Source organism: Dendrobates tinctorius, unplaced genomic scaffold (assembly GCF_039654945.1).
Source record: "Dendrobates tinctorius isolate UK_male_01 unplaced genomic scaffold, ASM3965494v1 ptg000104l, whole genome shotgun sequence".
NCBI classification, from domain to species: Eukaryota; Metazoa; Chordata; class Amphibia; order Anura; family Dendrobatidae; genus Dendrobates; species Dendrobates tinctorius.
The window spans coordinates 16,230,954-16,243,608 of NW_027361772.1; the positions used below are offsets into that span (position 1 = coordinate 16,230,954).

The window sequence follows — 12,655 nt, forward strand, 5'->3', positions numbered from 1 at the left end:
GGTGGGACTTGATAGAAATAACATCACCTAACCAGAGGGCTGAGCCATTGATTCCAGCTCTACTCCCATCGCCGGCTATGAAGAGAAGAGACAGGGCACAGAGCTGGGTCTACTGCTAGATTACATGTCCTGGGGCCAGAACACAGGGGTGTTTGTCACTAATGACTGGATATTGCTGGTGTGTTCATAGCAGGGAGGGAGACAGGGGCAGTGGAGGAAAGGAAAGACCTTAGGAGGACATAGGATACAACTTTTTATAGGAATATTGTAGATGCCATTTTCCGTCTGGAGATTAGAAGGTTTGTGAATGTTCCAGTCCTGGTATATAGTTGGGTTGAAGAAAGACACAAGCCCATCAAGTCTTTAAGTTTCAGAGACCTTAAGGAAAGATCTTTACCACTGGCGTCCAAAAAATTTGGTTCAGATTTTGGGTCACGGGCTAGGGACTTAGTTCATGAGTCAAGGCTATAGGTATAGGATCCAAGAGCGGGGTGTTAGGTGGATGAGCCAAAGGTGAGATCCGCAGGTTAGGTCTAACTAAGAAAATGTCTCCTCTATGGACACTGGTCTCCATATGTCTCTTCTCCTTCTGCACGTCTTCTGAACCTCGTATTTACCGTCGCCAGGCATCTAACTGCCCACGAGTATGTGAGCTGTCACGATGCCCACGTCCACAGTCACCATGCCAGGCGGGAGAGGTGAGAGACTCATGCGGTTGCTGCCCGGTATGCGGGGCAGGCGAGGGAGAGTCTTGTGGTCATCGTGGTGGATCTCCGTGCGGAGAAGGTCTGGAGTGTGTCTTACCTGGCGTGGGAGGCAATGCCAGGAGAAGAACAGGAGTATGTGTCTGTAGTACCAGCGAACCAGTGTGCGGAAGTGATGGCAAGACCTACAGGAACCTGTGCCACCTGAAAGCCGAGAACAGACGGGCGAGACTGCAAAATTCTCCACCTGCCATTCATATCCAGAAGGGGCCTTGTGATACGGGTAAGGAGCTGTATTAGGGGGCACATGCAGTGGGTGGGTGATCCGTTGGGCTAAGTAAAGAGAAATATCTCCACCATTTACATTTTTCTTTCTTTTTACAAGGCCAAAAATACAAAAATATGCCACAACCCTGAGATTATCATTTTACATTGATCATTACGTTATCTATAATACTGCCATGTGTTATAGGTGAATCCACACTGCAAATATAAAATGCTCTTCTCATCTAGAGATGTAGCAGAGGCAAGCTGGTTATTTAAGCTTTTTCAATTTGAGTTCTAAGATAAGTTAATTACTCGAAGCCCTTTGGGGACAATTTTTCTTTTTACTTAAATGCATTTAATTGGGGCTAAAACAAAAATTGCTGTATTTGGGTTTCGGGAAACTTTTTGCACAATTTGCCTGCTGTAGCCCTCTGTGTCGCACTGTCAATTGCTGGCTGCGGAATGAGTTAACTGAGATTCAGTGAGCCTTCTAATGGCATTGTGAAGGGGAGGTTATAGCTGTTTTACTTGTCTTAGCTGATTTATGATCACAGACCACATCAAAGTGCAACATTTTTAATGAAATCCACGTAGATATCAGGGTTTTCTGCAGACGCCCCTAGATTGATAGATTCCAGTTTTTCTTAGTTTGCTCCAAAATTATGCAAGATGGCGTACATTTTAGCAAAACTTTAATATATTTCTAGGAAATATCAAAGAGGCAGGGACAATGCAAAGGAGGGAATGCGACCTTTAGGGTGTGTGCACACACTGCGGTTTCTGATGCGGATCCATTGCGGTTTTGGTCCTGCGGATCCGCAGCAGTTTCTGCTGCAGTGTACAGTACCATTAAAATCAATGAAAAATGAAACCGCAGTGCCCACAGTGCAGATTTTTCCGGGCAGATTTGCTGCGGTTTCAAAATCGCAGCATGTCAATTCTTTGTGCAGATTCCGCTGCGGTTTGGCAACTGCTCCATGGCAGGTGTCAAACCGAAGGGGAAAACCGCAGGCTAATCCGCAGAAAAACTGCAGATAAACCGCAGGCGGATTTACCTGCGGTTTTTAGAGAAATCCACGCGGTAAAATCCACAGGACAATCCGCAGCGTGTGCACACACCCTTAAGGTTGGACAAGAAGATCTTTAGCAGATCTTTAGGATGAGCAAAGATGGAAAATATCTGCAGCAAATCGGCAGCAAGTTCCCCTGGGGTCCAAGCAATGTAATCTTTGACCACAGTTAGAAAAAAAAGTCAGGAGCTATCTGTAAGTCATGTCTTGTAATCTCCGCTGTATGATTGGCCGTTGACTATTATCAATGGCTTTGCTGGTGTTTCCTAGTCATGTGACTTCCCCTTTAAATATCATCCTTCTGCCGTATTCATTCTCCTATATTTTAATATTCACCCTATTATCCTATATTACGTTATTAAGATATAAGATTTCCTATCCACTGGGTGTCAAACCAGGGCAAAAAGTGTGAGGACTCTTACAAACAGCACCCCATATCTCAGCTTTCTGGACTGCTGTGTGAACTGTGGGAATATTAAAATCATATCCAGTAAAATGCCCCCCAAATAAGAGCTCACATGCCAGAAATCAGGACTGCAATCGGCCCATGTTCTCTGACACACAATTTCCCCAACCACTGGCATAACTAGATTCCAATGGGCCCTGATGCAAAATTTGGCCCAGGCCTCCACCTGCATGTTCATCAGAAATTCTTGTGAAGCAATGTCCCCCATCTTGTAATAATGTCTCCGAACTTGGCCCCTTCCTCTAATAATGACCCCCATCACCATCATGTGTCCCTTCCCTGTAATAATGTCCTCCATCCTGGTCCCTTTCCTGTAATAATGTCCTCCATCCTAGCCCCTTTCTGTATTAATGTCCCCCATCCTGGACCCCTTCCAGGTATAATGTCCTCCATCCTGGGCCTTTTCCTGGTATAATTTGCCCAATCCTGGGCCCCTTCCATAATAATATCTCCCATCCTGGTAAAATTTCTCCTTTTCCTGGAATAATGTTGCCCATCCTGGGCCCCTTCCTAGTACAACGTCTCCAGTTCTTGGTATAATGTTGTCCATTCTGGGCCCCTTCCTGGTATAATGTCTCCCTTTCTTGGTATAATGTTGTCCATTCTGGGCCCCTCCCCTTCCTGGTATAATGTCTCCCTTTCTTGGTATAACGTCATCCATCCTGGGCCCCTTTCTGGTATAATGTCTCCTTTTCTTGGTATAACGCAGTCCATCCTGGGCCCCTTCCTGGTATAATGTCTCCTTTTCTTGGTATAATGTCATCCATCCTGGGCCCCTTCCTGGTATAATGTCTCCCTTTCTTGGTATAATGTCATTTATCCTGGGCCTATTCCTAGTATATTGTCTCCCTTTCTTGGTATAATGCCATCCATCCTGAGCCCCTTCCTGGCATAATGTCTTCCATTCTTGGTATAATGTCCATCCTGGGCCCCTTCCTGGTATAATGTCTCCTTTTCTTGGCATAATGTCAACCATCCTTGACCCCTTTCTGGTATAATGTCTCCCTTTCGTGGTATAATGTCATTTATCCGGGGCCCGTTCCTAGTATATTGGGTCCCTTTCTTGGTATAATGTCATCCATCCTGGGCCCGTTCCTAGTATAAATGTCTCCCTTTCTTGGTATAATGTTGTCCATCCAGGGCCCCTTCCTAGTATAAATGTCTCCTTTTCCTGGTATAAAGTCCTTCACCCTGGACCCCTCTGATTGGCCAGATTAGTGTATTGCAGTGCAGGGACCTAGGGGGACTCTGCGCCACAATACATTTCAGCTGAATGTGCATCATCGTTATACCCCTGACCCCAACCATGTCATTGTGGACTTTGCTTTGTACAAAGGGAACCGAAAATGATCTTCCTAAAACTGTTCCCACAAAGTTGGAAGCTACAATTGTCCACAATGTCTTCTGCTGAAGGATTAAGACTTCCCTTCACTGAAATTAAAGGGCCGAGGCTGATGCTGAAAAACACCCTTATAGCATTTTCCTTCCTCCACCATACTGAACGGCAGGCGGTTAACGTTCTCCTGGCATTCACCAAACCTAGAGTCACATCCTTCAGACGCCAGATAGAGAAGTGTGATCTGTCACTGCACAGAACACGTATCCTCTGCTCCAGAGTCCAGTGGTGGCGGCTTTACACCACTCCATCTGACGCTTGGCATTGTTATGGGGTCTCCACTTTGTGGCTGAGTTCCGCTTCTCAATACTATCACTCACAGATGATGGGGGAAAATTTAGGAAGGAAAAAATGTCATGGACTGATATGTTACCCTGATGGCTCCTATGACAAGACCACCTGGTATCAGTGAGCTTTTTACCACCAGCCATTTTGCAACATGTTAGTAAAGGGAGACAGCATGACAGGGGTACAGATGTTATATACCAGCGCTGAGGGGCCGGATGTTATACACTGGGGGCCATGGGGCCAGATATTATACACCGGGGGTCAATGGGGCCAGATGTTATACACTGGGGGCGAGGTGTCGGAAGTTATATACTGGGGGTAATAGGACTGAACGGAAAACCTGAATTCAATGATTAAGATGTGTAAAGCAAGAAAAAGGAACTGATTGGTTGCTTTGGGCAACAAAGACAGACTATTTTAATGAACGTGTGCGAGCTTACAATCACTACTATCAGTGCTGTGAGCCGTGGCTGTAATTGCTTCAGACACACCTCTATGACTGAAAGCCAGCGGCTCTTGGGAGAAATAAAGTTAATTTTCTCCCGGGTGCTGAACTTTCAGTCCTGAGGCCAGGGACCATCGTAAAGCTATTAACTTGCATAGAGTTGATGGCCCCAGAAGCTCTCCATGCTTTATGACAGCGCCATATCCCCCAACACACAGTATGGTGGCCTCACAGTATATACGCACACAAAGAATGACAGCCCCATAGTCTTTGATTTCAAAAAACAACAACTACTCATCCACTACGATAACCCCCATCACAGTGATGTCTCCACAGTTTCCCGACACGTATAATGAAAGTCTCGCAACACATATCATGACCCCAACAGTCCCACAACACAGTATCCTAACCTTCATAGTCCCACAACACAGTATTCTGACCCCCATTGTCCCACAACACAGTATCCTGACCCCCATAGTCCCAAAACACAGTATAATTGCAGCCATAGTCTCAAAATACAGTTTATTGGCCCACCATACATTGCTCCACACAATATAATGACCCCCCCACACAGCCCTCCACATAGTATGATCGCCCTATACAGTATGATCGCCCCCCACACAGCCCTTCACACTATAATGGCCCCCATACAGCTCTCCACACAGTACAATGGCCCACACACAGCCCCACACAATATATTCACCCTCACACAGCACGATCGCCACCACACAACCATCCACAGAGTATAATGTCCTCATATCACAGTCCAAACAGAATGACAATCTATACAACCCCACACACAGTTTGATCATTCCCACTTTCCCCCCACATACAGTTTGATGGTCCCACATCCCCCTACACACAGTATGATGGCCCCACATCTCCATACTCACAGTATGATGGACCCATGCCCCCCTACTCACAGTATGATGGCCCCACATCCCCCTACACACAATAAAATGGCCCCACATCCCCCTACACACATTATGATGACCCAACATCTCCATACTCACAGTATAATGGCCCCACATCCCCTTACACACAGTATGATGGCCCCACATCCCTCTACACACAGTATGATGGCCCCACATCCCCCTACACACAATAAGATGGCCCCACATCCCCCTACACACAGTATGATGGCCCCACATCTCCATACTCACAGTATGATGGACCCACATCCCCTACACACAGTATGATGGACCCACATCCCCCTACACACACAGTATGATGGCCCCACATCCCCCTACACACAGTATGATGGCCCCACATCCCCCTACACACAGTATGATGGCCCCACATCCCCCTACACACAGTATGATGACCCCACATCCCCCTACACACAGTATGATGACCCCACATCCCCCTACACACAGTATGATGACCCCACATCCCCCTACACACAGTATGATGGCCCCACATGCCCCTACACACAGTATAATGGTCCCACATCCTCCTACACACAGTATAATGGCCCCACATCCCCCTACACACAGTATGATAACCCCACATCTCCCTACACACAAGATGATGGACCCACAACCCCCTACACACAGTATAATGGCCCCACATCCCCTTACATACAGTATAATGGCCCCACATCCCCTACACACAGTATAATGGCCCCACATCCCCTACACACAGTATAATGGCCCCACATCCCCTACACAAAGTATAATGGCCCCACATCCCCTACACACAGTATAATGGCCCCACATCCCCCTACACACTGTATGATGGCCCCACATCCCCTACACACAGTATAATGGCCCCACATCCCCCTACACACAGTATAATGGCCCCACATCCCCCTACACACTGTATGATGGCCCCACATCCCCCTACACACAGTATAATGGCCCCACATCCCCCTACACACAGTATGATGGCCCCACATCCCCCTACACACAGTATAATGGCCCCACATCCTCCTACACACAGTATAATGGCCCCACATCCCCCTACACACAGTATAATGGCCCCACATCCCCCTACACACAGTATGATGGCCCCACATCCCCCTACACACAGTATAATGGCCCCACATCCCCCTACACACTGTATGATGGCCCCACATCCCCATACACACAGTATAATGGCCCCACATCCCCCTACACATAGTATAATGGCCCCACATCCCCCTACACACAGTATAATGGCCCCACATCCCCCTACACACAGTATGATGGCCCCACATCCCCCTACACACAGTACGATGGCCTCACAGTATATACACACACACATACAGAATGACAGCATTTTTTCTTTTCCTTTTCAACAAAAAGAATGGTAATATTTTGATAGATCGGACTCTTATCACTGTGGCAGTACAAAAAAAATCTCTATTTTTTTTAAACTTTTTAAAAAACCGTTCTGTTTCAATTTACGGCATATATTTTTTGTATGGCCCTCCCTATAGGTGACATGAATCTGTACTACCACAGTATACAGTATATAGTGTTGCAGACGACTAAGCTTCATAGGAGGACCAAAATGTCAGGGACGGAGGTCTTAAGTGGACCCCCTGCTGCCAACTCATCAGCATACTCAATCGCATCGGTGCACATGCATGCCAGCTCACCAGCGATCACATAGCGACACACCAGTGATCCTGACAAGGTGATATCGTTGTCGGGATCGCTGGTGAGTCGCTATGTGTGACGGGGCCCTTAGAGGCAAGTGCTGGCTGTATAAGTCTGCCGCATATAGAGTGGGTTCAGCACCTGAGCCCGCTCCATACACCCGCACACGACATGCACAATTGATTTCGGGAAGAGGTTGTCCAACATCTGTCCACAGGATCAACCTCATTCAATTCGGTAGAGCCAAGCTGCAATACCAGATACAACCTGAAGAAATGTGTGGCACTGTTTCTGGAAGAAATCAGTCATGTTTTTTCAATCCTGTACAAATTAATAAATTTTTACTATTTACTCTACAGTATATCCTAAATTTTGACCCTAATGTAAAATCTGTAAAAGAGGCCGCAACCATACAACATTGGTGTATTCTAACATATCACTTGACCTTTGGACTCCCTCAGGGGCCAGGGTGTGGTGACGTCAGCCCTCTCAGCACCTGCTATGGTTTCACCTCTCCATAGAACCTTCTGGATTATTGCCATCAATTCTATAGTATTTTGTACATGGGTACCTAAAGTTCATGGAGGGAATCTCTTTTCTTGGAAATGTACATCAGTGTTGGTAAGGAAGCGTGCCGCAGGAGCTAGATGTGTTGATCATGTGTGTCGTAGCTGGAGGTGACAGGCATCTTTCTGCGGGGTACATACCTGTGAGTGAGTGTTTGTGAGTCAATGTCATGCGAGAACATGCTGGCTGAGCTCATGGGGGGAATATGAGGGAATCCTGTAATATACAGACTCCTGGAGCATGTGCATGTTAGAAAAAGAAAGGGCCGGAGACATATTTTATGCCTGATTTGCCCAATCATGATATGTAATGTTCAGGAGGTGGGTTGACGATGCCCAAGACAACTCAAGTACTGAGGCCTCCCAACCCAGTACCAATCATCTCCGTGAACCCCTTTAAAACACATAATGACCCTTGAATGTCCCTTTTTAAACAAATAATGTGCAGACAGATCTCTTTAAGGGTATGTTTCCACGGGCCGGATTGCCAGCGCTTTGGTTGCTGCGGAAACCCCGTTCCACCCATAGCGGCGCCCCGTGATACCGTGATGCGCGGTGATACTGCATGTGTTCATTGAACACATGCCGTATCAACGCATCGTGTCCATAGACTGGGTTATTTATCTTGCGGAGCGTCTCCGCAAGATAAATAGACATGCTGCGGTCTATAACGGCGTGCCGCATGTCCGGATACGCAAGGCCGCCCGATGCGGCCCTGCACGCATAGTGGAGACGGGATTTCATACAATCCCCTCCACTATGCTGTAACATCTGGACGCTGCGGAATGGACGCTGCGACTGTACGCAGCGTCCAATCAGCAGCAATTCCTGATGTAATCTGGCCCATGGAAACATACCCTAAAAGTAATGATGCCCCCTTAAAAATTAATAATAACACCTTTATGCAACCCCCAATAAGAAAAATAAAATTTATACTACAAGTACTCTTCATTCATGCTCAAAAGCGGTTCAAAGCAGGAACCCTGAGTAGGCCTGCAACCTGCGTATGGAGTTGGTCCCCCATTTGCAGTTATTAAAGGGTTTTTCAACTACTAGGACAACCCTTTCTTCTTCAAAATTTTGGATCCCATAAAATAATAAAGCTTATACTCACCGTGCCAGCACTGTTCCCGCGGTGCCAGCACTGTTCCCGCAGTGTCAGCATTAGCGGTCCCAGGGCTTCCATGCAGTTGTTGTGAGACGCTGGCTTGGACTGGCCCATAGGCAAGCAGGGGAATTCCCCGGTGGGCCCCTGTGCAGATCTGGGCTCTGTATGGGCAATACTTGGCATAATTCATTTGATTCACTCTGTACAGAAAAAAACAGAATCTCATCATTCATTGACCAAACCACCTAGTGAATTATTATATAGGGATATAGGTAAATTTGAGAATGAGGGTAGTTTAATATTTGTATGCAGGTGAAAAGTGGGGCCCCCCCCAAAGCCAATGTTACTGGTGGTTCCTTGGCACCCCAGTCCAACACTGGTGACACGTGATGCAGGCACCCAATCACCACTGGCGTCACTGTCCCCACCTTCGGACTAATCAAACATGAAGAGGAAGTCCGGGCTGCAGCTGATCTCGGACTTCATCTTCCTGCTCAATTCAACAGGAGACAGGGACAGTGATTCCAGCACTGATTGAACGCCGGAGTCACAGGTCACAACAGCATGCGAGCGGGTGCCGACACCATGGGAACGGCGCTGGCACGGGAGGTGAGTATAAGCTTTATTATTTTATGGGGCCAAGCGAGAAATATGTGAAGAAGTTGTCCAAGTAGTGGATAACTTCTTTAAGGCTTCCATGCTACGGACAAACTTCCTACAAGATTTTAGAGGTGTCTGTGGGAATATCTGCCCATATATCCAGAAGAGTTTTTGTGAGGTCAGACACTGATGTTGGGGAGAGGTCGAGCTCGCAATCTCTGTTCTAATTCATTTGAAGAGTTGGATGGGGCTGAGGTCCGGCCTATTTGTGGCCTGTCATGTTCTTCCACGTCAAACTCCCCCAACCATGTCTTTATGGACCTTGTGCACTGGGCACTGTCATGGGGAGCAGAAAAGGGCCTTTCCCAAACTGTTCCCACAAAGTTATTCCTTAGCCTATGTATAGGAGATAACTTTAAAACTTGAGAATACCCCTTTAAGTTTTCCCTTAACTTGAACTAACCCCTGAAAAACAACCCAATAGCATTATCCCTTCTCAACTAAAGCAGATTGTTGGCACAATGAAGTCAGGCGGGTAACGTTCTCCTGGCATTCACCAAGCACAGACTCTTCCATCCAGATTGAGAAGTGTGATCCGTCACTGCAGAGAATTAAGGTGCGGCGGCTTTACACCACTCCATCCGATGCTCGGCATTGTTCTTGGTGATGTAAGGCTGCATGCAGTTGCTCGACCATGGAAACCCATGTCATGAAGCTCGCAGCAGGGGTGGACTTTGTGCTGATGTTAATTCCAAAACATTATCAAAAATTGATCCAAAAAGGGTATCCAACGGTTAAATCATATATATCCCTACAAATTATCTTTATTGATTAAAAAACCACATGCAATGCTTCACACCAAAAAAAGTGCACAAACAAAAACAAACCATGTTCCAAAATTACCAATTAAAAATGGGTAAGCTAGAAGTCCCTCTTACGTCAACTAGGCTGTCGCCTTCCTGGCTGCGGAGGTTGGCACCTTAGGGGGGAACATTGTGGCGCCCCCGCTCCATGATGGCTGACCCTGGGAGCCCTGTAACACCCTACAGTCACTAAGGGAACCCTTCTACCCGATGTTCTAAAGGAATCCCTATCAATAGACATAGACGAACCTATATCTAACCTATATCTAAGAGGACCCTAGACCCCAATTAAAAACAAAAATGAACACAATAGGCAATTGGTGATGATTGACATAATTTCACAACGGGGTCAAAGGATAACAATACTCCAGGGGTTTGGGCCCTTGGTTTGCCAAAATAGACTGTAGTCTCTTGGCATGCAGACTGTGTTCAAAAGTTGCAACAGAAATTAGATACTGCTTACACTGACAACTAATAGTTGGCATAGATGAAAAATGGTGCTCAGAAAACTTAGATCCAACTCAGATGTGGTCACTGTAGGAAAAACCTAATGTTGGTTAAATCAGTGTTTTCTAAGCATGCAGTGTATGTTCACACTTTTTCCAATAGCAACAAAAAGACCAACAATGCCACATTTCAAATGTGACAAAAAATGCTGCATGATATTGCCCAAAAGAAGTTATAACCCCATCATTAACCACGTGTATAAAATGGAAGTGGTTTCTAAGCATGCAGACTGTGTTAAAAAAAAACTGCTGCAATAGATACTGCTTTTTAATGCCAATTGTTAATGACACAGATGAGTACCAATGCTAAACCAACTTATAACTACAATGAGGTCAATGAAGGACCGGAATACAGCACATTCATGGCAGAAAAAAAAAAAGTGGTATGCACACATATAGATATAATTAGCAGGTTTACTGCAGATTATAATCCAGTCTATACTCTGTATTGTAGTGGCACAGATACCAACATATCCTGACACGGTGTGTAACCCCACAACTGACAATCAGGAAAGAAAAACAGCCACATATAACAGATATGATGAGGAATGCTGCATATTGCTGCCACAAGAATGATGGTACTCATCTGGTTAACTGCCACCAGCCATAGAGAATGATGCGCCTCGACGCGTTTCACCCATTAGGGCTCATCAGGAGGAGGCCTGATGTAACAAAGACTTGTGTCCTGATTCTGGTGTGATGTGACCTGCTAATTGCATCTATATGTGTGCATACCACTTTTTTTTTTCTGCCATGAATGTGCTGTATTCCGGTCCTTCATTGACCTCATTGTAGTTATAAGTTGGTTTAGCATTGGTACTCATCTGTGTCATTAACAATAGGCATTAAAAAGCAGTATCTATTGCAGCAGTTTTTTGAACACAGTCTGCATGCCAAGAGACTACAGTCTATTTTTGCAAACCAAGGGCCCAAACCCCTGGAGTATTGTTATCCTTTGACCACGTTGTGAAATTATGTCAATCGTCACCAATTGCCTACTGTGTTCTTTTTTGTTTTTAATTGGGGTCTAGGGTCCTCTTAGATATAGGTTCGTCTATGTCTATTGATAGGGGTTCCTTTAGGACATCGGGTAGAAGGGTTCCCTTAGTGGCTGTAGGGTGTTACAGGGCTCCCAGGGTCAGCCATCATGGAGCGAGGACGCCACAACGTTCCCCCCTAGGGTGCCAACCTCCGCAGCCAGGAAGGCGACAGCCTAGTTGATGTAAGAGGGACTTCTAGCTTACCCATTTTTAATTGGTAATTTTGGAACACGGTTTGTTTTTGTTTGTGCACTTTTTTTGGTGTGAACCATTGCATATGGTTTTTTAATCAATAAAGATAATTTGTAGGGATATATATGATTTAACTGATGTTAATTCCAGAAGAAGTTTGGAACGCTGCAGGTTTTAATCTCCAGAGCATTGATGATTTTTATGCATTGGCAACTTTTAAAATAAAGGGGATTGATTTTATAAATTTGTACGAATGGGACTGAATTAATAAACTGAGTTCAACGATTACCAATACCTTTATGAATATAGTGTATCTTAACCTAGAAATATGCTTCTTATTTCACTTATGATCTTTCAGCTTTCTAAATGGATTCACAGCTACACTGCTCAGTACTGCTATATATTGTCCTCAATGTTTCTGTTGCTTCTGAATATTGTCTTCATAGAGATAGGAGAGCAGGAATCCCTCATGTCTGTCTGTGCTGGGTGTGGGATAAATAATAGCTTCTCCAGTTCATTCACTAGCTCACAAACAACTGACATATTATTATTATTTATTTAT

The 12,655-nt window shown here is 45.6% G+C and overlaps 1 protein-coding gene across 1 annotated transcript in view; it reads left to right on the forward strand.

Moving 5' to 3' along the window:
* The first annotated feature begins 305 nt into the window (after window positions 1–305).
* Window positions 306–12,655, forward strand: part of HTRA4 (HtrA serine peptidase 4) — a 51,117-nt gene continuing 38,767 nt past the window's right edge. The window contains exon 1 of the mRNA XM_073588972.1: window positions 306–987. Coding sequence (XP_073445073.1) covers window positions 546–987 — 442 coding nt within the window. The 5' untranslated portion in view covers window positions 306–545. The remainder of the gene's footprint in view (window positions 988–12,655) is intronic.